The sequence below is a fragment of the Crotalus tigris genome, unplaced genomic scaffold (assembly GCF_016545835.1).
Source record: "Crotalus tigris isolate CLP2741 ecotype Arizona unplaced genomic scaffold, ASM1654583v1 scf7180000023617.9722795, whole genome shotgun sequence".
NCBI lineage: Eukaryota > Metazoa > Chordata > Lepidosauria > Squamata > Viperidae > Crotalus > Crotalus tigris.
Window position 1 is genome coordinate 4621394 of NW_024100081.1, and position 26844 is coordinate 4648237.

Here is a 26844-nt window from a genome sequence, read left to right on the forward strand (position 1 = left end):
CAGTACCCAAATTTCTGTATAAAAATACTTACTATGTAGTAAATATTGCAGTCTTTATAAAAAAAAATCACATGCCACTATGGATGCTTTACTGCTTTTTTCTTTCTTTCCTGTAAGCATGTTTACAATTTCCCCAGAAATACACTATCATTACATTCTTGCACAGCTGTAGCTTCTACTATTGAGATAACAATTTGACATTTCAGACAGGCTCACTGCTTACAGAAAAACTTATTTTATTCTTGCAATTCCACATTCTGTATAGGTTTGGCTATGTAAAGAATTCAGATAGCTGAATTCATCCTTAGTAGGCTGGTCTAACCATGTGTTCATTAAGGAAAGTCTACTTTACATGTTGATCTGCAATTTGAAAGCAATCAGTATGTTGCTATCAGCATAAATAAGGGAGTCAAATTCTCCTGACATCATTAATTCTATAGCTTTCAGTATTAGTGGCTTGCCTCACAGTCCAAATGTTAAATCCAGCAAAACACCCATTTAAATAACAGAAGCAGCAATCGGAGTAAATCAATTTGTCATCCACAATCCGGTTTGAAAGCCAGACTGATTCTGAACCTCCAACATACGATGCCCTCCTTTCCAATATCCAATTTTAGCGATTGATGACACTGAGCGGAACTAGTTAAAACGCGGAACTGCATGGAAACGATCCGCAGGGTCGGTTGCCTACTCGCCTATTTTACAAGATCGCATCAACTCTGACGCAAAACGGAAAGTGGGACATTCGCAAAAGTATGCTACTATCAATACGCTGGCGATTAGGGAAAACTTAAGCGTTGGGGGGGGGGTTACTCGAGAAGGCCAGCAGATAAGAGGGTTTCCATTCCTTTCCTGTCAATTGCGCACGTCACTACCCAATATCCGTTCCTACTCACACTAGCCATTCTTTTCACAGCCGGTCACGCCTCTCGACAGGTCTTTACAAGATCTCCCTCCTCTCCTTTCCCCTCCCCGCCTTCTCCCGGTAGAGTGGCCGCATCGCAAACCCGCCGGTCATACAGTTACAGTCTTAAAGCCAAGCGGGACCCGATTGGCTACGGGTCAAGTGTCCTTTAGCCTGATCCGTCCCCCCTTCCGCGGATTAATCGGAAAGGAAACACAAACAGTCAAAACGCGATCGCTTTAAGTGGGGACTCCGATGGCAGAGAAAAAATAAGACAAATTACCACGCAAAACACACTGCTGGCTCTGCCATTCACAACCCATTTATCTGCCTAGAACTTCTCGCGCAACACTGACGATGCCACAAATCCATTCAGATTTTCTCCGCCCCCATTTTAGTATGTCAATACGTCTAACTTGCTTGCAATTGGCTACGCAGCGTTAAGTTGCTTTTTTACTTTTGGCTCACAGTGATCATCCGCCGAGTTCGATTCCCCGCCCTTCTCTGCAAGTTTTAGCTTAGTGATGTAGAATCCCCTTACTACGGAGCAGATTTAAACATTTTTACAAGGTTTATAACTGCCTAATATTTATTTGACAGGAATCAACAGAGCCTGCCTTATTCCACCCCGGAGCTTTCCAATTCTTAGACTCCTAGCTGGAATCTTAGAACCAAAAAAATTGCTCTAAGGGTCAAAGGGACAGTGGTGAGAATTAATTAATATGATCTCTGTGCCCGAGGGACCATGAGGTTGGCAAAAGATAGGAAGAAATCGAATAGTCTAAGTTGGATAGACTTTGTAGTAAAACTTCTTAACAGGCTGCAATTGTCCATCTTAATCTAGGATTGCTTTTACAAAGATTTATTGTTTGAAAATTATTGTGAATGCCATTTAAATGTTCCACAGCTGAACACTTTTTTTATTCAGTCACACTAAGCCCAAAGTGAAAATGTTACAATTTAAGACTTAACATCTTAAAAATAACTCCCTACTTTGTAATATGAAAGAATATTTCAGAGTTGAATTACATTGATTGAAATTATAAAGTTTAGAAGAAAGTTCTTAACCTTTAATGTATTTGCTGGACTTTATTTTTTGCTTTCTTGTTTTGTTTTTTGCTAGATTGCTGTAAACACAATTTAAGATTTAAGGCAATAAACTAATTTTGGCAACAGCTTTGCCTGCAGATGTTTAAATGAGGAAGAAACCTAGTTGTGTAAGATACCATAATTATAATGATATAGTCTTCTTTTTACCAAAATAGAGACACTTGTTCTTTTTCCTTAAAACCTAGATTAGAATTTTGCTTACGTTCCATTTAGTTCCATTTACAAGCTTCCAAACAACAAAAATAGTTGCACTGAAGAAGTATTTGGCTTTTTGGTTTTATTTTGATTTTTTTTAAAACTTCAAAAAACCCAGCAAACTTAGAATAGTATTATTATTTTAGTCAATGAATTTATATAGCTATTCTCTATTTTAGTGTAGAGAATTTGCACCACGTGTTTTCAAACCTGACATGCAGCTATGGACGAATATATAAAACAATTCAATAAAAATACAAATGATAACCACAAGCCTGTTGCTGAAAAGATACTAAATAAGACGTATTTGAAAATACTTTCAATCAATGTTCCTAATTTTTCAGCTCTTAATCCAACAGTTTCTCTCTGTATATTGGCAATACAGTGCTATTTCAAAACTTATTAATTCAACTGAAATGCTTTCTGTTTGAAATATTTTAAATGCTTTGATTTTATAATTAATACTGATATACTGTATTTGCAACAGAAAGTTGTATTCATCTGAATATATTCTGGAATGTATTCATCAATTTTTATGAATTCGTTTGAGCAAATACTTCTAATAATTTTATAATTTTAAAGCAAATGAACTTACTTGGAGCTGAAGAGTATGACGAAGGATAGTTTCCTCTAAAGCATGAATCCATTTCTCTCTTTCATCAGCATCTCGAGCTGAAAGAATATTAAAAATGTACTTTTGGCCTTAATTTAACAAATATATAAACAGAGAGACACAAAAGAGGCAAGCAGACAAGAAGAGGGCCCTGCAGGGGGAATTCAAAGTGGGAGATAAAGCTGCCAAAAAGCCTCAGGCGAGTCCACCCAGTGTTTCACTGCAGCCTGCTGGAACCTTTCCACAGTTTGGGGATCCTATAGTAACTGAATTTACGATCCAAATAATATGGAAAGGTCCTATATATTTGGGGCCCAAACTTCTTACAAGGCTGCCTCAGGTTGAGAAACTTTGTAGACCAGTACACTATTTATAAAAATAAATAAACACCACTCAGAGTAACTTTTTATAGGATGGGCGGCTATACAAATGTTATTAATAATAGTATTTGATTAATAAATAAAACAAGAAGGCTAACATGTCAGTCTATCATGGATTATTTCTTTACTGATTTTTTTTCTAATTCTGGGAACAGATATTACGTATCTTACAATAAGGCTAATTGGTAGGAACCAGCCTCTTTCTGTTTGAACACGAGTCTTTGAATTTCAGAAATATTGTGGGCCTGGAAACAACATATTTTTCTAATCATCAAAAATTCTATTTTATTATATGGTATAATAACAGAATCTTGAAAGGCTTCTTTCCCTCTCTCTTATACCTGAGAGAATCAAGGTAAGCCAACCCTGAGTTTCTCTGTTATTCCTTTCAGGGCTAAACTGGTAATTTTTATAATGGCTGCTGCATATTTCCTTCAAGGCTATCTCCATACTCCTCTACAGTGGCCCAGTTTCACTGAAGTGCTGTTCATTTGCCTGCTTGTAAAACTACTCCCAAATTCCCTTATCTGTTGTTTATGCTAAGTCTGGTAAAGGAAGCAGGGCAATGTTTTTCAGTTGTTGATGTTCTTATACTGGATTAGTATTTTGTTGAATGTATCCATTATTTCTCAAATTGAGAGAGATTATGAATTGTGTTAATAAAATAGTACATTTTATAAGGCAGACAAAAGAGACTATTATGAAGTCTCTGTATGGAAAGTTAAAGCATTGTATCAGATTTTAATAATATTAACCAAATGAAAAAGATCTGCTATAAACAAATTTCAAATGTTAAAGATTTATATTGCTTCTAATCTAGGTGTACAGAAATACCTATTCTGATATTTATGTATTTACAGGACTTATGTGGCCACCTAGCTCATACGATGGATTCAAATGGCTCTCAACAATCCATAAAAAAACATAGTTAAAAGCAAAAGTACTCCCCCCCACACACACACACTGACTCAATCGTCCTCACAGCTCAATCCTCATACTAGTCCTCACTTCCATTTGGGGAAAAAGTTAGATCTGGAAGGCTAAAAGCTTACGGATCTGTTGGATCTCAGGTGGGAGCTGTTCCAAAGGGGGCAGCTACTGAGAAGGCACACCTCCGAGGTCCTATGAGATAACATTTAACATCCTTCCCATCTAACCTAGTAGGATGGACAGATACCCTCAGGGATAGGCAGTCCCACAAGTAACCCAGCACTATGTTTTGGAGATGCTACCGTAGCATCTTCAATTGTACTCAAAAAGCAACTGGAAGCCAGAGTTGCTCGTGCAGAATGGTGTTACTTCCATGAACCGTTTCCAAAACTGCTGCTACATTCTGGACTATCTGCAGTTTCTAGATGGTCTTTATCATCCCTACTATTAGCAGCAACAAAACTTATATAAAATATTTTATCTTTCTTATGATGGAATCTAAAACATTTACTGAGAAGCCTCAATGAATTCATACTCAGGAGAAGGTATGAATTATGCAGCCTTAGATCCCTTTATGTCTGTATTTTTTAAAATCATAACCAAAATATTGTCCCTATATATTATTATAACCAGTGGAGTTCACAGGGTCCATCTTGATTTAAAAAGTCTTATTAAATTCATCAATTTAATAATGAAAGTAGAAGATAATTGCATTTAATTACAATAGTGTCATAATTCCTGGCTGTAGCATTGATTATTCTTTCCAGAGGATATTTTAATCAATTTTACTTTTTGGATTCCCAAATTTTAATAATCAGTACAGTTCACAACTGTATAGTCTCAGATTCATTTCTACTGAACATAATTAGTTTATCACATGCTTTACTTGTTGCTTATAAGTCTAACATTCTGAATGTATATATTATTTAAATCAATTTCATATCCTTAGTAACATAACTGTTTCATCTAAAAGTTTAGTGATAATTTATATAAAATTAAACAAAGAAGCCCCCCCCATTTTCCCTTTGCATTTTTTCATAATAACTAAACCCTACATGAAACCATTTTAACACTTTCAAATACTCCCAGACAAAATCTGCTAAGAGTTATCAACGTATGTATCTATGCCACTATTATCAAGAGCTATCACTAGAACTGAATTAAAACACAGTTACAGGAACAGCTTGGTGTCATATTACATTTTGGTTACTATATAATTTAAGATGAACATTAAAGCATGCCTCAGATACAGTAGAAATCTAGCGTAGATACTACAGCAATAGTATTTGTTTCTAGAAATCAAGCAATCTCCATGGAAAACTACATATATTAATACAATTTCATAACACTTTCCCAGAAGTACTCAAATGGAAATAGATATGAATATACAACACTATATAATACTATTGTAAGATATTTGGTAATATACACACATGAATAATGATTAAAAGATCTGAATAAACCAAAAAATGATCACATCTTTCAGATGACTAGTATGATGAAACACCATCAATACAACCTATACTCTAGAAGTGAATACAAAGTGACTCATATTTCAAGTACAAATAAGTTGAAAATCCTTAGTTATAGGTTCCTATTAAATACTATAGCATGACAGGAATTTATAACTGAGGAAGTCATTTTAAGATCATTGATTTTAAACATTTTATTTTGAATACAGGAAAAATTTACCAATCCATATCCAGCTACAGAAAATTATTTTATCCACACCATCAACAGTAACTGCACTTGTTATCAGCAACTAGCACTGATTTTACAATATATATTTCAGCTACACATACAAGAACAAACAGCTCAAATACACAGGAGACAAAAGATAATGGGAAGGGATGAAAAAAGAAAGCACAAGGGAAGAGAAGATACAAGGCCAGTGTTTTCTGAGTAACACATTTTATATGCACTTATTGGTCAAGGTTCGCAATTTGTCCTATTATCTCTTTTAAGACAAAATCCAACAGATCCTCTGTTCATTATTCTTGTTGGCCACTTTGAGTTTTTTATTACCATGGCTGACAGTGTAATCCATTGGTTATTTCTTCTGTCTCAGAGTCTCAGTGCAAAACTTTGAAGCAATTTATAGAATGAGTGGGCAGGGCCATTTATTTATTTAAGAGTCTGGCTCACCTCCAACAATTGAAGGTAGCTTACCTGGGATGCTCCCTTTTATCACCACAATAGCAGCCCTCTGAGATATGTTGGGCTGAGAGAGAATAATTTACTCACAGTAAATTTCCATGACTAAGAATGAACTTGAACTATTTTTTCCCCACATTCTCCAGAACCTGGTGCACATATAAACCTGGTGCACATATACTCAGTGCAGTCTTATCAAAGATTCTTTAGGCTCAGATAAAAGGATCATGCACAGAAAAGGCACTGCCATGCTTTTGCAGTGTTTACCAGAATGTATAAAGGATCTATTCTGTCTCTTGAGAACAAATCCCACCTGTGCTAAGTAAATCAGCAGCCAAAGGTGCCTCAAGTGTACAGTCACATTTAATGAAATAGGGCTATAATTGCTGCACCTAAGGGCATCTTGCTTGATTTCAAAATTAAGAAGATACTGTCCTCATAAATTTTGTAAGTATTGTAATCTGTTTATTATTGGGACTACTACTTCAAATGTTTCATAGTGTTTAAAAGAAAATCATGTTTATTTGGAACCTTTCCTACTTTTAATTATTTTATCATCTCTTGTATTGAAATGCCTATAAAGAGGGAAGGGCTTTTTTCTCTCTCTCCACATAGTCTTGGCAGTTGGGTAGTATATTTTTAAAATATCTATATAGTCCTTTTATATTTTATTCCTTAAGCATTTTCTCTTGAATAAAAAGTTGAAAACAATTCATTCAATTCATTTGGCTTGCGTTTTTTTAAGCTGACTATGCAGCACCTAATTTATTCTTAGGATTGATATGAATGGCAATAGTTCCTCTTTCTCTGATTCACAAAGAATTCAAAAAATGCAGAGCACTATAGGTTGAATTCTGACGTGTTTATACCTAATATATTAAATTATTTCCAAAATACATATTTTTTCATATGATTTCAGTAAACCTATCTCTCACACTTTCCAGCCAAATGGAACAAATGTTTAAAAAATAAGTCTGCTTACAAATAGTTCACAGCTATCCTAGAATTTTTTTATTCTATAGATTTGATTGCTTTATCTAATGTAGAAAGAACATTGTATAACACCTGAAGTGGGATTTAGATTTTTTTTTTTCTCACCAGCACTTTTAGTCTTGATCCTGCCTTTTCTGACTGACTTCGCCCTTGGAAAGATTTTGGAAAGAAAAATCAATTTGTATGTTCCCATTATAAGAAGTTATCATATTCAATATTTCACTTACCTCTAAAACAGAAGTGAATACTGTTAATCAGAAAGAATCTCCCAGTGCTTCCCCTTTGAAAGGGAATTCTTCAGATACTGTGTAGACTGAAGGCCTAACTCAAGACATCTTGAGAAAATAAATGCTACCCATTTACTCATTTCATTGGGCATGGTTGCAAGATAGTGCAACCATGGTGTCAGATAGCCTTAGGAAATTCACTCCCTTTTCTAACAGTTTAACAAGTCAAAGGTGGAATCAACATTGCAACTTTTATAGTGTGATAACTGTAAAATAATTGCCTCTCACCAATGGGAGTACCACTACTGTACAGGCTTGAAAAAATATTACATTTTTTAAAAGATAAATGTCACTGTCTTAATCACATAATGAATGAAATGTCTGCAATTCTAGTAACAACTGATGTAAATAAATGTACACTCTCACGATTCTGCAGATTTTGCTAGTGCCAAATATTTCATAATATGAGAAGAGCTTGATAAGGAACTCCTGTATGTTTTAAAAAATCATAGCAACCTCCAAACTCTCTTAATAATTTTTTGACTACAAAACTAAATATGTGTGCGTGTTCAATATGTTCAACGTGCCTCTAAAACTGCAATTTTCTATACAGGGGGTTACTATTTCATAATAAAACTCAAATATTATATACCACAGTACTGAACAAGGTTGGGTAAGAGACATTATAGTAAGGACCAGAAGAAACAATGTAAAACCACGGCATCACAAAGAATTTTGAAAAAGAAATAAGCAACTTCTTTTGAGCAGATTTATATAACTTCTTTTAATGTTTTAACTTTCTAGATCATAATTCCAGATAACATTTAAAAATGGTTTCCAAGTACTTTTCACCAAATTGGCCTGAAATGGAATAACTGCATATTTTACATGTTTTAAGCACACATCCTAAATACCACCAATATTAACAAAACAAATTCCACATAAATAGGAGCAGGTCTTATATCTGATGTCATAAACACTAATGTTTTATCTGCAACTGTAGTTCAAATCAAGCCAGAACTAATGAAGAATTTAAGTTATTTTTCTTGCCAGATCACATTAAATATATTCCCATAAAGAAAATCCTGGTATTATTAAATACGCAAGATTTTATAGTATGATCAGTAGGCTTGTGCAAATCATTCAGATAGGACTTCGCAAACACATTCCACAGTGGTAGACCTTGTAGGATTGTCTTCTGTACATTAACATTCATGATCAGAGAACTAGGAAAGGATCCCCAAATAGTCATGTCTTGCCTCTAAGAGACATGGATATTTCAATTCTGTGAGCTGCTGGTTTAACTAAGTGCTTTTGAAGTGGTTTTCTAAATGGTTTCATAGCCCCAGATTATTATACTAATAATCAATCAATACAGTTCCTGAAAAGGAGAAAAGATAGCAAAAAAAGGTAGCAAGGAGAAAAGGCAACAAGACTAACATATTTCTACCGTGTACCTTTAAAGCAAGGAGATAATTGCAAGGTTCTTCATCTTTAGTGCTTCCCTCTTAAAATTTACAACACTAAATATCAATAGAAATCTAGAAAAGAGCTAATAATTCCTTGCTCTATAAAACTACCATATACTAGCACAACTATATATCAACACTAAAATGCAATTATTATAGTTTTTGAACATGACAAAACATAATTCTATAGCATATACGATGTATCCCCCCCAAAATCTGAAGAAAACCAAGAGATTATAGTAGAAAATTCCTTATTGTATCAAACCAGATCTCACTGACCAAATTTCAAAAACTGCAAAGCAGGTTTTACCCATCTCTGCTCCAGCCATGGCAAGGAGGAGGAGACTGTGCATTTAAGTAATAAAAATTGAAAAAAGCCTAATATTCTCAATCCCTTGCTTAGATCAAGGTTCAGTATGGTAAATTATGTAGTTTTTAAAAAACTTGATTCAGTTTTAAGATATCATTCAATGAAATCCATAAACTTTTCCATAACTAAGATTTGCTGTTGTAGTTATATTTTTAATTCCTAAAAATAATCAACACAGCAATAAGATCCTAATTAAAAGATAAAAAATAGTTTTAGGAGACAATGTTTTGTAATTATTCAGAAAACAATAACTTCCAGAAAATTGAGCATCTCCGCTATCACTTGCAAAAATGTGCAAGTTTGAATTTAGACTATGATTCTGAGCAAGTATGAAATTTATGTAATTTTCATACTGCTCCAATCTCCTAATTTTGCATAAGTTAGAAGGATCTCAACAACAACAATCCTATCATGCAATGACATCAATGAAAATAAAAAAGTGTATTTCATGAAAGGTCCTTTTAAAAGGTTTGCAAAAATTTTCTAAAAACCAGGAGAAAAGTGGCCAAAAGAATCTGCAGAGTCAAAATGTTCCACTAAACTAAACTATAACAACTAAAGTATCTTGTCTTCTGATTCAAACCTCCATTCATATGGGCAGTGCTATCTTCAACAAGGTCCCTCTTGACAGCCTAATATGCAGTCCTTGTTGTAACCTGGCACTATACTTTATAAAGCTTTATAGGTTACGCTCTGTATTTTAAATTGGAACTAAATGCAGGAATCCAAAAAAAAAAAGGTATTCTACCCACCAGCAATCTAACAGCTCCATGTAGTATCCTGTATTGATTTAAGTGCGTGATAAAGGTCATTGTTGACAATGCCTCCTGCTCCAAGCAGGGCTATAATTTGTGCACCAACCAAAACCAGCTAAAGGCCTCCTTAGCCACAGCTTCTTCCACTAGATGCTGTGAGTCAAAAAGAACCCCACCTCACAAACCCATTCCTTCAATAAACAATACTGTACCTGTACCCTAATTAGAGCCTCAGTTTCAATCTTACATAATGTGACTTGCATCTAGCTAGCACCAGGGCAGTACTGATTATTCCCTAGATTTCTTAAATTGTTGTGGCCAAATGTCCTCCCCACCCTTGGTATCATGGTTCACGTAGAACCTGAAACTTGCAAGAGCAAAACTCTTGACAGGAGAACTTCCCCATTAGTGCCTAACCAAATCATATTACTAGAATCCACATGCTCACATGCATAGACAGATACAGTTTTATTATGTACAGACCTGGCATTTACTAGCACTGAATGTAATCACTGAATAATCTGACCACCATTTACTGGAATAGAAGAGGGAACCTGCACTAGTGTACAAGTATAAGTTTCCCTTTTCTTGCAATGGCCTACCCAGCATTCTCTCTGCCCATCATTGTCAAAATGTAAGCCCAATCTCTTCACCTACAGAGCTGTATCTCAACGTACATACCCAGTTAGCCATTCAACATTTCTGCCCCTAAGAGGTTCTTCATATTGATTGGTAAGATAAGGAAATGCTCATATTGATCTGTATACAGTATGTGTATCAATATGTTTCTGAAGATATAATTGGATAAATTCTAAAATTAACAAAATGCGTCAGCTCTTAGAATGTGCAGATGTAATTTCATTTCTCTCGAATACAGTAAACTGAACCAAATGTAAGGAAAAAATGCATTTCATAATATAAATATACCATATGTGTTTGTGTGTTAAAACATAACTAGAACTTTTTAAAAGTACAATTGTATTTTATTGTTTTTAAGTTGATAATATGGCCATAGATAATAGCCTCTATGTCGTTGCTAATATATAAGTAATCGATCCACATATGAATAATCTCCTAGATATTGTCCTTGTTTTAAAAATTGCAGCAGCATTCCATACTATATACCAATATAACAGTAAAATCACAAATTTCAAATAATTAAACAATCCAAGTATAATTAATTTTAGTGGATATTTCAAAGAAAATATAATTACATTATTTTGTTTATGATGGCCTTATCTCTCAAGATAATTTCCTGTCTGCAGGTAACAAAAACTGTAGAACTGCAGTTCCTTTAATAGCTGCAGTAGAAAATGATATTCATCAAGCTATGCAACAGAGCTAATACCTTCCCAAGAGTATAGATTATTAGCATTAATTTTTCTGCCCCAAAAATGAGATTAAAAATTTGTATTCTGCTGTATTTTGTAGTTTTAATCAGAAATTCTAAGACTGTGAGATAAATATACATAGTAACACTGCAAACTTGTAATGCATTTTTTTCTGTTGTGCAATGTTTAATATAATCCCTTTCCCACCAAAAAGCTACAGGATAGCCAAGTAACTGACAATGCAAATTACATATGTACACAATATGGAACAAAGAATTTATCTTTATAGGGATTTCATAAATGTTGACAAATATCAGAATTTCCTATACAACGGTAAAACAAAGATATTCTACTATAAATTCTACAGATTTTTTTTTAATGTAGAATGAACCAATCTAATTTAAAAAAATAAATGCTTACTCATAAGGAAACAATGTACAGGTTACTGAGAATGAAAAACAAAAATTTAGCAATCAGAGAAAATAATTATGATTTAAAGTAAAACAACAAGCTTGGAAATGGTAACATTATATAAAATTTATATCTTAAACCAGTATAGGTATAAACATATATTTTGCAAGCTATATAAAGTACAAATAAAAAACACAGTACCTTACCCTTTCTACTTGTCAACCATATCATGCAATGACGAAACATAGCAGTAACAGATGGCATTGGAGTTAGTAAATATGAATAAAAAGGTAAATGGCAGCAGAACAGTGATTGGTTGACAAGAGCAATGAAATATAGATGAAATAAATGAGAGCATGTAAATCCTGCATCAGAAGTCCACCTTTAAATCAAATGTTCCCTCTCATCTCCCATTTAGATTCTATATCAACAAAAGCTGCAACCTTACATGGTCTTTGTGACTCTCTCCGTCCAGAAAGCACAACAGCAGTTCTTGAAATTAAAGACCCGTGGTGCTTTCTTTCTTTCTTTTTTTTTTTTCAAGCAAACCCATCAACAAAAAGCCATTATTCTCTCCCTCTTCACTAATACAGCCTTTAAATTTTTAATCTGCACATGCTGCCAATGCTACAGTCTTTTCCAGCACATATGTATACACTGCAGATATAAATCCCTGCCTAACCCATGGTGCTCCCGACTCCAGAATATTCTCTGTACATTTTCAAGCACTCTAATTTCTACAGTTTTTAAAATTACTCTATTAATTGAACATCAGAACATTTTCTGTGATTGGAATTAATGTAATAAAGAGCTTTTCTTTCAGCTCACCCTGGAAATGGAAGGTTTTCTGATCAACAGTTATTGTGAAGGTGCTGTCGTCTTCATCATCTATACCAATCACAGCTCCCTGTGAAACAAAGAGCAAAAATCCTGATAAGCAAAGCAGTGACATCACAGCAGCATGCAGTCTATTTCTACAAGACTAGAATGCAAAATTCAGGCAAATTTTCTAAGGCTTACTGATTCAGTTTCTAAAAATTAAAGATAATGTTTATTAAACTAATTGTACCTTATGCAGATTATATAGCTTTTCAAATATGACACTGCAACATTTTGTTTCAAAACCCAACAGACAGGGGTGTTTTAGCAGGAAATTACAATGAAAAAATAAGTTACTTTTCCAGCATTAAGCTTAGGCTAAAATAACCTAGGCATCCTCAAATCCAAACATGGGTTTGAATGTTCTTATAAAGTCATATAGTTCACATATATGAGAATTAGGGTTCTTCATAAAATTATAATGGCACTATGATTTAAATGGTATGCTTAAAATATGTCTTGTTCTATTGTTTTCAGTCTACTGTTGCAATTAGTTTGAATCTGCAATTTTAGAGTAATTTGGATTCCAGATAACTTTTAATTATAATGTTTTTTGTATTTTCTAAATGGCAACACAATTAGGTTGGAAAGTTCAGACGGGCAAGGGGACTGCAGCACAAGGAGACTAAAGAGAAAGATTAAGATCAGAGAGGTGTTGGGGAAAAACAATGAAGAAAGATCACGGAAAAGAATGAACAGGGTGGAAAGATTAAGGTGAAGTAAAGAGAGGGATGAATACATAGAGAGACACATAAGGTGGAGCACTTGAAGACAAGAAAGAAGGGAAGAGGAGAATAGAATCAAACAGAGGGAGACTAATGCATTACTAAGACAGGTGAAAAAAAAAATGCAGTGGGCATGGCAAGAAAAGAGAATGTTGGGAGATGTAAGGTGGTGAGGGGCTATGCAGGCTATTCAAATCCCTTAATGGAATGCATGTTGACCAGAGGTTGCACTTTCTGTACTCCTGTTATGAGGTATCCCCCACATCATGCTAGAAGAATAGTAGTTGATTTCAGAAACTACAATAAATAACACCCATATTTTTTTGCTTAGGCACTTGCTAGGTGGACTGAATTGATGATCAAATATGCAGATGATTAAAAAACTTATGAGAAATGCCTTATTCAGTGGATCAAAATGAACAGGGTGAAATTTAATAGGAATGATCTAGGTAAGAAAAAATTAATAGCACAAATACAGGTAGTCCTTGACTGAGAACAGTTTGTTTAGTGACAGTTCGAAGTTACAATAGCACTTAACAAAGTGACTTATGACCGTTTTTCACATTTATGAACATTATAGCATCCCCATCATCAAGTGATCAAAATTCAGATGCTTGGCAACTGGCTCATATTTATGACGGTTGCAGTGTCCCGGGGTCTTGTGATCACCTTTTACAACCTTCTGATAAGCAAAATCAACAAGGAAGCCAGATTTACTTACAACTGTGCAATTATTTTAACAAGTGCAATGATTCACTTAACAACTGTGACAAGAAAGGTCACAAAGTGGAGAAAGACTCACTTAACAAATGTCTCTCTTGGCAACAGAAATTTTGGGCTCAATTGTGATCGTAAGTCAAGGACTACCTGTACAGGGTGGGGGAGAATTGGCTTGGCAGTAGTATGTGAAAAGATTTTAGGTGTTTTAGTATATCACAGATTAAACCCAAGCCAAGACTATGGTGCAGCTGATAAAAAGGCAAACATTTTAGGGTGCATTATAAAAGGACCATAAAGTGGAGATCACAGAAGATAACTGTCACATTCTATTTAGGGTAAAATCCACTGAAAATTATACTGTATATTTCAGGCACCCAGTTCAAAAAGCAAAACAAAAACAGAACATAGACAAAGTGACCTATAAAGAACTGGTTAAACTGGATTCCATTTAGCTAACAAAAGAGAAAATTGAAGGATATATTAGAATTGGAAAGACTAACTTGAGATGTGGTTGGCATAGATTTTTATGGTACGATAAAGATAATATGGATTTTAAAATCACTATATGAGATGCCGTACTAAATATATGGAACAAATACAAACCCCAGCTGTGTCCAAAAATAACTTTATTGGTCTTAGCACAGGAAACATTTTATAGAAGAGGAACAGAGGACAGAAGATTTATTAATACAGTTAGATGAAGAACTTAAAATTAAGTCTGCAGAAAGTCATAGTTTTCAATGGTTTTCATATGCACAATTAAAAGAAATCTTTAATACAGAGGGTAATTAGAATTGAAAAACATAAAAAATGAATAATATACAAATAATGAATATGTAATTGCAAAAATGTATAAACATTTGTTAAGATTCGAAGCTGAATAGGACAAGTTAAGGGCTGTATAATAAAATGGACTATGAGGTTTGGTTTAATATACAGATTGATGAATGGGGAAAATGTGGGTAAATAGGATAAAATTTACATTGTGTTATAAATGCTAGGAGGAAAAATAATAATTTAAGAAAAAACATTATAAAAGTATGTATTGTGGGTACATAATAGTAGAGAAATCACCAAAAATGTATAAAAATACCTCAAGGCAATGTTGGAAATGTGAAAAACGTAGTATCATACTATTAGAAGGGACCTTGGAGGTCTTCTAGTCCAACCCAAGGCAGGATGAAAGAACATTTTACCATATACTTGTGAAAAAGCCAAGAAAAGTTAGATACAAATACTTACAATGATACAAAGAGTTTTAAAGATTTTATTGCAAAGAGACTAGAATATTTTTATTGGGACTTATGGATACTGAATTAGAAAAGACTTGTGGAAGATTAATTTTACATATGGTAATAGTAACAAGGTTAGTCTATGTACAAAGTACTTAAAGTCATACAAAAGAGGATGACCATAACTTTGAGGACTGGTTGTAAGTATAATTCATCGCTATTATTTCTGGGATCTTCAAAAACGAAGCTAGCATTCCATGATGTGAATTAAATTTTTGTAAGTCAAATGATTACAAATTCTTGCACAGGGGAAAGAATCTTGACATGAGTTGTCCTAGCAGGCTGGAACCTCCTCATTCTATTCAGTATTAAATTTATTATAATCATTATTTTAAACAGCTCTTAGTTGGAGTCTTAAAGATACAGAAATCTTCAAAGAACCGACAAATCAAAGTTAGAACAAGAAAAAAAGCAAAAGACATTATACTTTTTGACAGACCACTATATCTGTCAAAAAGCATAACTTTTCTTGCTCTTTTTCTTGTTCTAAAATAACAAGTAAAATTCTCTCTTAGTGATTAACCATTTTCTTGCCCTATTAATGCCTCTCAGCAAATTTTTTATTTTTTTTATAAACTTACAAGATACAAAGATAAATGACTATAGATGCAGTAGTAAATATATCTGCAAAAGGACTACATAGGATATAGAAACACTGATTACTTAGTTCAGTGGCAAACACATTCAGGTGCAGTACTGCAGTGTTAATAAATAGGCCTCTTGGTGAATTCTCTTTAATTTCCATGTCATAGGTTTATTTCCCAAAGTATAGTCCTTTTGCCCTTCTGTAAATTGACCATTTTTTCTACCCCATGCTTTGTTAAGTCCAACTGACAGATACCCCCAATAAAAAAGATAAAAGCATAATCAAAAATCCCAAATGGTCAATTCTGCAATATTAGAGGTAATTAAAAACTGGAAATTTATGACAGTATTTTAAAGATAGACTTTCCAATTGACTTTTAACATAAATAGAAACAAGAACAACTATTGTAACATGCATAAGAAATCTTAATTCTAAGTCCTGGTTTCAACTCTAATGGGTGTTGGAGTTAAAGTAGATTCCCTACTGCACCTTCAAAGCTTATCATACATATGTACACTCTCAAAAACAGCTGCTTTATATACAAGTTACTAGCATATTTTAATTATATATTTTAGGGAGAATTGTCTTCCATGCAGTCCTGGGAGATCCTGGAAAAATATTAATACCTTGTCTATGATAGACAATGAATTAATTGATCTCTTATATAAGGCACACTTAAGAGAAGAAATACACATAACCTCCTTCAAACATGCACACATTTCAGAACAAGACACAGAAATCACATCAAAACACAATAGATATTGTGACATAGGTTTTTATATAAATATACTTAATTTGTAAACCATATTTTAGGATGTTACATGAATCCAGGCAAGTTTGGTTTACTTAACAAACCATTGTTAAAACAATCCAGTCACAGTCAGATTCAAGCTGAACAGCCAAACTGAACCACAGAAAGCTCCCATTGCTCAGTAGGAATATCTCAAGACATTTTTCTACCTGAGGTGAACCAGAAATGTGCTCCACCTGGCCATCACTATCTGTGAGGTAAGCCTATTTCATCAAGTTGATATAAAAATAAGCCCTTTAGCTTCTGGAGGGAAGGTAGAATATAAATACAAATAAAAAAGAATATGCTTATAAACGTTTGGACAATTATACATTAAGCTATTTCAGCATGTAAATGATTAGTTGTGCATTATAAGTTACACATATTTTTATACATTTGCTGTGAAACCAAAAAACTCCCTATATGTACAAATTCTATAACTCAGGTTAAAAATTCAAAATTGGAAAAAGAAAGTCTCTGATTCTATTTTGTCCAATCAATATGCCATTATTTTTTAATAAATATGGCAAAGAAAATACATAGCAACATTTTGCATTTCTTGTCAGAAACCTGTAACATTGAATTTAGGAAAACTTACTACTAGGTAAGAAAATATGTAATTGTCAATTTATATTTATTGGCATATTTATTTAAAAATCCAATTCTGTTCAATATGATTTAGGCAAAGTGTGAAAATAACTGTAGCACAGTTTTGTCCCTCATCACCTGATTCCTGAATAGACCTTAACTTCACAGTCTACCCAAAACATTTTCTTTAGGAAAAAAATATGAATAACAGGATTATTATACTACAGGAATATCATATACTACCATAACTTTCTCCCAGTAATGCAGGGAGAAGAATGTCATTACTATAATTTATTATTATAAATACAGTGGATATTCTATTTCTCAGAAATAGAAACAAAAAAAAATAATAATTTACGAGTAGTAATAAAGCAGTGAAAGCTAGGGAGTTCCAGAAAAACATCTACTTCTGCTTCATTGACTATGCTAAAGCCTTTGATTGTGTGGATCACAACAAATTGTGGCAAGTTCTTAAAGAGATGGGAATACCAGACCATCTTATTTGTCTCTTGAGAAACCTATATGCGGGTCAAGAAGCAACAGTGAGAACTGGACACGGAACCACTGATTGGTTCAAAATTGGGAAAGGAGTCCAGCAAGACTGTATATTGTGGCCCTGCCTATTTAACTTATATGCAGAGCACATCGTGAGAAAGGCAGGGCTAGATGAATCAAAAGTTGGAATTAAGATTGCCGGGAGAAATATCAACAACCTAAGATATGCAGATGATACCACTCTAATGGCAGAAAGTGAAGAGGAACTAAAGAGCCTCTTGATGCGGGTTAAGAAGGAGAGTGCAAAAGTTGGCTTGAAACTCAACATTAAGAAAACCAAAATCATGGCATCTGGCCCTCTCAATTCCTGGCAAATAGATGGGGAAGAAATGGAGGTAGTGACAGATTTTATTTTTCTGGGCTCCAAGATCACCTCAGATGGAGATTGCAGCCAAGAAATTAAAAGACGCTTGCTCCTGGGGAGGAAAGCTATGGCAAATCTAGACAGCATACTAAAAAGCAGAGACATCACCCTGCCAACAAAAGTGCGTATAGTCCAGGCCATGGTTTTCCCAGTTGCAATGTATGGCTGTGAAAGTTGGACCATAAGAAAGGCTGAGCGCAAAAGAATTGAGGCCTTTGAACTATGGTTCTGGAGAAGACTCCTGCGAGTCCCTTGGACTGCAAGGCGTTCAAACCGGTCAGTCCTAGAAGAGATCAACCCCGACTGCTCTTTAGAAGGCCAGATCCTGAAGTTGAAACTCAAATACTTTGGTCACCTAATGAGAAGGAAGGACTCACTGGAGAAGGGCCTAATGCTGGGAAAGATTGAGGGCAATAGAAGAAGGGGACGACAGAGAATGAGATGGCTGGATGGAGTCACTGAAGCAGTAGGTGTGAACTTAAATGGACTCCAGAAAATGGTAGAGGACAGGAAGACCTGGAGGAACGTTGTCCATGGGGTCGCGATGGGTCGGACACGACTTTGCAATTGACAACAACAACAAATCAAGCAATAATCCAAAAAGTGTGGACAAGGTGAAGTGAACATCTTCTTTCTTTTTTTATTTGAAAGCTGAGCAGACTGGCCATCGGTACTCTTGAAATTTTCTCAGTACAATTGTACAGGCCTCAAATACTTTGCAACTGAGTAATTATTAAATGTATTTATATAAAACTAGATAATCCAGTGACCCATTGGGTTATCCTCTGAGAGAAAGGTAATAAAGTTTGATGTGACCAGAATGAATAGTAAATTTAGGCTGACCACCCCAATGCTGAGTGGTTCCATGATCATCTAAGAAGAGCATCAAAAATAGAAAAATAACTGTAGTAGCAAATGAACTTATGAAATAACTGTAGTAGCAAATGAAGAAAATATTTTCTTACTGAAACAGATAAATGCAATGACCACAGGCAGGCAAAAAAAAAAAAAAACAGTGGAAACGAGAGCAACTTCTTTGACTTCCCCATTGACTTCCTATTTGGGAGGCTTGCAGGGAGCATCAGAAATCGCAATCATATGACCAAAGGGATGTTGCAACAACCAACAACTTTGGAAATAAAACTGGTCTAAACATTGTGGAAATTTTAGTTCCTTAAGAGCAGTGCTTCTCAAATAGTGGGGCGTGCCCCCCGAGGCTCCATAAAGGGGGGCTCGTTTGACCTCAGCAAATACTGTCATATTGGATTTCTAGATCGGATCATCCGACTCACTCGCAAGCGGCAGCCCGACGCGGAGGACAACATGACTGCCAACGCACGTGACACATGCAAAAGACCCGATTGGATAGACATGATGCTCTATCCTGATTGGCCAAACCCGCCCGTGTGACTTTTAGACCCGGAAATCGGTCCTCTGTACAGAAAAAAATTTTTTACAGTCGTGCGGGGGGCGCAAAATGTTTTCTTCTTCCTAGGGGGGCATGACAGAAAATAATTGAGAAGCACTGCTTAAGAGTAATGGGTTCCAAATTTTTTACACATTGTTTAAGTTAGCAGATTTTAGATACCTTGATTCAAAAATTGTTGGAATATAATGCACTGTTTGGACTAACTTGAGAGTACAAACAGATAAACACAATGTGAGTTTTAATAGTATATAAAGGAAATGTAAAATTGATTTACGTTTTTTTTTTAAAAATAGAAATAAGCACATAAGCCATCTCAACTTTCCAGTCCACAAAAAAATCTAAGAAATACTTACCCTTAGTCTAACACAGCCTCTGCGTGATCCTCGCATCATTTTATCTTTTGACTGAAATAGAAAAATAATATTCATTTCAAGAAAAGTTCAGCAACAGTTGTAAAATGCAAAGCAAGAGGCTGAGGTTGTATTTATTTTTTGTTTTTACTGCACTGAAAAAATATCGAAAATCATCAGTTTTTTCTCTTTCTTCTCACATTTCTTTCTTTCTTTTTTCTAATGTTTGGGGTTTTTTCTATTTTTATTTTATAATGAAACTTAATAAAAAATAGTTCATCAACTGTTGATATCAATGCTGTAGCTCTTAACATACATATAATGGAAAGAAGATATACCAATTAACATATATTATATACATTCTGACCATATTGTGACACAGAGTCCTCGAGTTATGGTGGCAATTGGGACTGAAATTTCCATCAGCAAGCAATGCAGTCATAAAGTACACAGTGGTGGCAATTCCAGTAATCCCAGTTGTTGACATAACCCAGGATGGTGCAGATCATTAACTGAGGACTTCATGGGAACACTAAGTGGGAAGAGGCAGGAATTTCAGGTAATCAGGCCAGTGGGTGAGAGCGACAAGTGGGAGGCTACTAAACAGCAAGGGGAACAGATAGGTGCTGTGGCAGGTGCTAGGGAACAGAGGTGGGTGCTGCCACCCTGCTAGGTAGGGGCCACAAATCCTCCCCATCATAATGCACTGCCAGCTGCAAGACAAATCTCCCACTGGATCACAAGACAACGATGTTTCCAGAGCACCTGGCAGGCAATTCCTGATAGCTACTTAGCCAAGGGCTTCTCACACAGCAAGGTAGCTGCAAGTGGAGGCTTGAGACTAGCCAGGGCTGGGGGGAGGGGTGGGCAGCACAGGGGTCATAAATGTGAACTGATCACAATGCACTCAAAATTTTATCATGCATCTGTAGGGGTACTGTGATGGTTGGAACTTCAAGGAACAGTCATCAGTCAATTTTTTCAGTGCCATCATAACTTTGAACAAATTTCGTTGCAACCCAAGGACTACCTGTAAAATCTAGAAAGATCTACAAAGAGGACAAGAATAGCTGTATAATATTTGTTTTTACTTTAAAAGGGAGTTAAGGGAATAAGAAGAATGAAGATATTTCAGAGCCCATATGACAGAGCAGAATATAAAATTTTCCCAGTCCTATTTACATGACTCATTAATACAAAAGGCTAATAGAGTTGGACAGTGATCCAAAATAAAAAAAAAGGGATTTGACACACATGAACATGCACAGATAACTCCTACTGACTACACTTTAATGCAGCTACTATATATCATTTTCTCATGCAGCTGCTTAATAGAATATATAAAAATAAATTTCAAGAGATCCAAAGGAACTAAACTTAAGGCATAACACTGATATTTTATAACTAGATCTAATGTTTTAACAATACTATTTCTTCAATACCAGAAATTTACATTGTTCAGGATAATTACAAATATAATTAGGAATCACATTCCAAATTTTATTGATAGTTAAGTATACTAGTATACTAAGTATACTAGATACTATATACAAGTATCATATTCATGTCAGGAGGAATTTGATCCAGCTCACATGAACAACTTATCAGTTATAAGTTCAGACTGTAAGAAGAGATTCATGCAACTGAATGCTTTTTTTATATAATGCTTTCAATTCCATGAAAATAATCACGTCTTCCCATGCATGCTTTTAGTTTTTGTCCATATTCTCTCACGTAACACTTTACCAGATCATTTGCTATTCCTGAGAAATAGGCTTTAATAGAATTAGGGAGACAAACTACAAGTAAGGATGAAAGAATAGGGGAGGATGAGCAATAAAAGTTTGAAAAACTAATCCATTTTTCCTCATAAAATGAGAATGGAGAATATATAGGAAACTTGATTCTCAGAACTATGCTGCTCAAATGAACAAGGTACTGTGAAAATTCAACCCTTTAATTGAAAGTTCTTTCAATTAAACTTGTTTCCATAAATAGTTTGTTCTGTAAGAAAAAAGAAACAGCAATTTTGGTTGAGAAGAGTGTGTCCACAGGGAATTAAAACTATTGACTATAGATGCATTTGAAATAAAATGGTATAAGTAAATCTCCTTCAAGTCAAATTCATTCCTAGTGTCTCTCTGGATACATGTTTTTTGATAAAGACAGAGAAATGATTTCCCATTTTCTTCTAAAGGATTTGATTTTTTTTTTCACTCCACAAAGAGAATCCTACATGTTTCTCTATGCACAACACAAATTGGTGATATTTGTAGAGAAAAATTAATGATTACGAAAAACCAAAATACGTTTCAGCTACCTGCACAGATATAAAGGAACCACTGTGCAAAGGTGGTTTGTTATCCAGAGACTCTCCTGGATTTGCTACTCCTGCTTGAGCAGTAGTGAAAACTTTATCTAGGAGAGCATTTGTACAATTACATCTTTTTCACTTGCATTGCATATTCATCAATTCACAAGCAAACTATTGCAATTCACTCTATATGGGCCTGCCTTTGAAAACCATCTGGAAACTTACACTGATTTAACACAGTCACTCTGGTAGTGATGGGCATCTCTACATTTGCCTATATAACATGTTTACTCCAGGAGTTGCACTGGCTGCAAACTAGTTTTTCATTACAGTTCAAGGTTAGGGTTATCACCTTTAAAACCCAGTATATATCTGATGTTGGTTATCTTCAGGACTGCTTGTTCTAAGATCCAGTGCCCTGCTGAGGAAGTCATTCCCATGGAGTTGCATTTGCAAAGACCCTGAACTAGGGCATTCTCAATGCTGGCACACCTCCCTTGGAATAACTTGTCCATGTATATATAACCCATTGCCTTCCTATGAACTTCTCTAAGAACCTGATTCTGGGAATGAGATTAAGGGTATGTTAAATCTGGAATTTATCACCCTGGATTATGCTAGTATATTTGTTCTGTTGTTTACTCCTTTTTTTTGCTGTGTATGCTACCCAGACCATTTTGAGTAAAGCAGAACAGAAATGTCAGCAAATAAATTAATCTGCTGGTGTTGATAACAAAATCCCAAATAAATAGTCTACATACAGTATTCTTTTCTGAACACAGATTTTGATACAGTTCACAGCAAACATAGAATCGACCCATCAATATCTTTCACTATATATCTAGAATTTAGTTTTATTTCCATGCGGAATTTTTGTATTCTTTTCTGTCTCCAGAAAGGTAAAATTTCACAAAGTAATAAATTAAAAGTAAAAAAGTAAAATTTTGCAAAGTTACAAATAAGTTAAGAATTTAAAAGTCATTCATTGAACAATCAATTTCTTCTGTCTACATATCAGTACAGAAAACACCTTGTTCAATTACTAGAAGTTCTCAAGAAGCTATTTACTAAACCAATGCAAACAGTTGTCCTTTCAAAATATCAACTGTTAAAAATACTGACACAGGAAAAAGGTCCTGATCTGGAAAGCTATTTATTTACCTTGTATTAGACACAATTACATAAATTTTTAATATTTTAATTCTATAATAATATATCAAACACTTTCAAAGTAGTTCTTTGCTCATATTACAAAGATGCTTGGTTGCAGCAAAAAAACCCAAATCTGAGGTCAGATTTCTAAGCTTCTCAGATCCATTTTAATTGAAGCTGCTACTATCAAATCAATGTGATTTTATTTCTCTTAATGCAGTTAAGCTTTGTTTTACTACTGTAAAATACATTATACTTGACCTCACCAGTTTTCTAATTTATTTTACTGTGGTTTTTGCTTGTTGTCTCACACTTTTTCTTTTTAATAAATTACAACCTATGGCTATAATAAAGTACCTATGAATCTAAAACTCCCAAATGTTGTAGAAGTATACTTTGTTACAACTTATTAAAATATTCTTACATAATTTTCCTGAATGAGATCATTGCATATCCCTTTATTTGAAGTAATAATACATGTAATCTGATATTACATGTACTTTCAGATCAAGTGCTTTAGCTTAAAGCAGAAAATCTGTGCCAAATAAGAAACCCGTTATTTCACATTTCTGCTTTTGGAGGCTTTTTGCTTTCTGATTGCTTTTAGTCCTGTAAACTGCTTGTTTACTTTGTTCTCAATCTCAGTTTATATAACAAGAGAAGAAAGGAGGTAAAAGACTATACCAGTCTGCCAGAGTGCTTCCTATCATTTTATGTATCTGAGTTCAGTAACATTTATGTAAATACATAAGTTCATGCAAATATATGACATAGAAATTTAAACTGACCTATCTTGTCCAGACCACTGCAGATATAGTGGATATGGCCTTTATTTCAGGGAGGAGGGGAAACGACTGAAATAATCTGAATAGAAATGTAGTTTGTTTTATTCTAAGACCACTGAATGAAAGCCTGCTAAATTAAAGCTGTATTAAACTAGTTGTTACTTTATGTACTAAACATACATTGATGAGCAAGCTAGTTCCTAAAATAACATGATTTATGTTCTTTACAGATTAAAGAACATAAAGAACTACTCCAGTAAAGAAAAGAACTAGTCTAGTAAAGTAAACAGTGCTTGTAGGTATTTTGGACTATTAATCAGATAGTTTATCTAGCATGGCTAATAATCAAGGATAACATAAAGTATAATCAAAATACCTAGAGGGAAAAAAAGTTGTGTAGATTTAAAATCATACATCAGAACTAGCACCTATCACATTCTGCTAAAAGTATCAGATTATTATAAAATAATCACCCAGAATAATAATAATAATAATAATAATAATAATAATAATAATAATAATAATAATAATAATAATAATAATAATAACCCCCAGTGAGGCACTACCTTGACGTGGTTGTGGGGATTGTGTACTCTGAGGAAGATGAGAGCTATGCCAGAGGTTCAACCATACTGGACAGGTCTCATCAGAGGAGTCAGACAAAGAGTGTCTCTCCCATAAAAAATATGGTGAGACGTAAATTTCAGAATGCCATACCGGCTCGGACGTCGCCCGGGTTAACAAGGTCCGCGCTAGATATTGGAGTTCCTGGATATCTGGTGAAAAATGGGTTACAGGACTCAGGACTGTTGGCTGAGCAACCAGGGCCAGCAGCTGCAGAACTACTGGAAGAAAAGGTGTTTACCCGTCGCAGATACACAGTGATTGAAAACAAAGAAATAATGATCTGTTACTACAGATCAAGTCCAACAAGAAGAGGATATCTAAAACGAATGCACCAGTTCTGGAAAGAACAATCCAGAATCAGAAATAACAGAACAGAGACTAGCAGATCAACGCCGATTTATAACACGAAATAAAGTATTCACAGAAACAGAATTGGACGAACTGCAAAGGTTTACCCAGGGCAAAGAAATCAAAGCCTTACCAGAAGTAATTCAGAATGTAGAGGCAAACCAGGGGGAGTTGGCAGTGAAGGAATCCAGCAGAGATATACAACTGTTCTCATTTGGAAACCAGTCACCTCTTCCTCAGGAAGAACAAAACCCTCTAACTAAAGAAATAAAAGAATTGAAACAAAGAATAACTGAGCATCTAGAACAGCACAAAAACAACAGAATAAGGCTACCTGCATTGAAGCTTGTTCCAAAGAAACAGCTAGCACAAGCATTAAAAGATGCAAATACTGCAATATCAAGTATAAGCACCAATTCACTGCAAGAAACAAACCAACTAATGTACAGCACAGCTGCAGTTATAACAGAATACCTGGGATGCAAAATCAACAAAGAAGAAAAACAAACAAACAGTGCACCAGAAAAATGGAAGGTTAGACTAGAAAATAAGATCAGCAAGTTAAGATCACATGCAAGCAAGCTAGAACAGATGAAAGAAAAGAAGCTGAAGAACAAGAAGACCAAAGAATACCTAATCAAGAAATACCACTTAGAAACAAGGAAGATCAAGGAAGCACTGGAAATAATAAAGCAACAAATAACAGCTATAGCCAGGAAAATCAGTAGATATGAAGCTCGAATTGCAAACTATAGGCAGAACCTCCAATTTCAATCCAATCAGAAACGTTTCTACCAATCCATCAATGGAGAAACTGCAAGGAATCAGTCAGTACCTGACAAGGAAGAAACAGTGCAGTTCTGGAAGCAGATATGGGATAACCCAAAGAAATACAACAAGGATGCGGCTTGGTTAAAAGAGGTGGATGCAAATAAAACAGAAGTTGAAATGAAAGAACTAGTAATAACAACAAAAATGGTAGAAAAAAGAGCAAAGAAAATCAAAAATTGGTCAGCACCAGGTGAAGATGAACTGCATGGGTTTTGGTTGAAACATCTAACTGTTATACACCCACTCATTGCCAAGCAGTTCAACAATATACTACAAGGAGGAGAAATTGAAAAGTGGCTAACAACTGGGAAAACCTACCTAATAATGAAAAATCCAGCAAAAGGGGCAACACCAGGTAACTACAGGCCAATTACCTGCTTACCAACAACTTTCAAATTACTAACTGGTGTAGTAGCTGATGCAGTGCAACAGCATCTAGTTGAAACAATCTCTTTCCACCTGAGCAGAAAGGAAACCGCCCCAATAGCAGAGGAACAAAAGATCAACTCCTAATAGACAAAATGATCTTGGAAAACTGCAAGAGAAGGAAGACCAACCTGAATGTGGCATGGATTGACTACAAAAAGGCATTTGACTCTCTGCCACATGATTGGATAATAAAGTGCCTAGAAATAACAGGAGTCAGTAGAAACATCAGAAAATTTGT

The 26844-nt window shown here is 34.8% G+C and overlaps 1 protein-coding gene across 5 annotated transcripts in view; it reads right to left on the bottom strand.

Moving 5' to 3' along the window:
• OSBPL9 (oxysterol binding protein like 9) overlaps positions 1–26844 on the bottom strand; it is a 65253-nt gene that overhangs the window by 32097 nt on the left and 6312 nt on the right. For 2 of the 5 annotated variants that reach the window (XM_039319786.1, XM_039319782.1), the window contains exons 2-4: positions 20124–20174; positions 12671–12749; positions 2805–2881 (exon numbers count right to left, since the gene is read on the bottom strand). In XM_039319786.1, coding sequence (XP_039175720.1) covers positions 2805–2881; positions 12671–12749; positions 20124–20174 — 207 coding nt within the window. The other 3 variants (XM_039319787.1, XM_039319784.1, XM_039319783.1) reach the window with 3 other exon arrangements.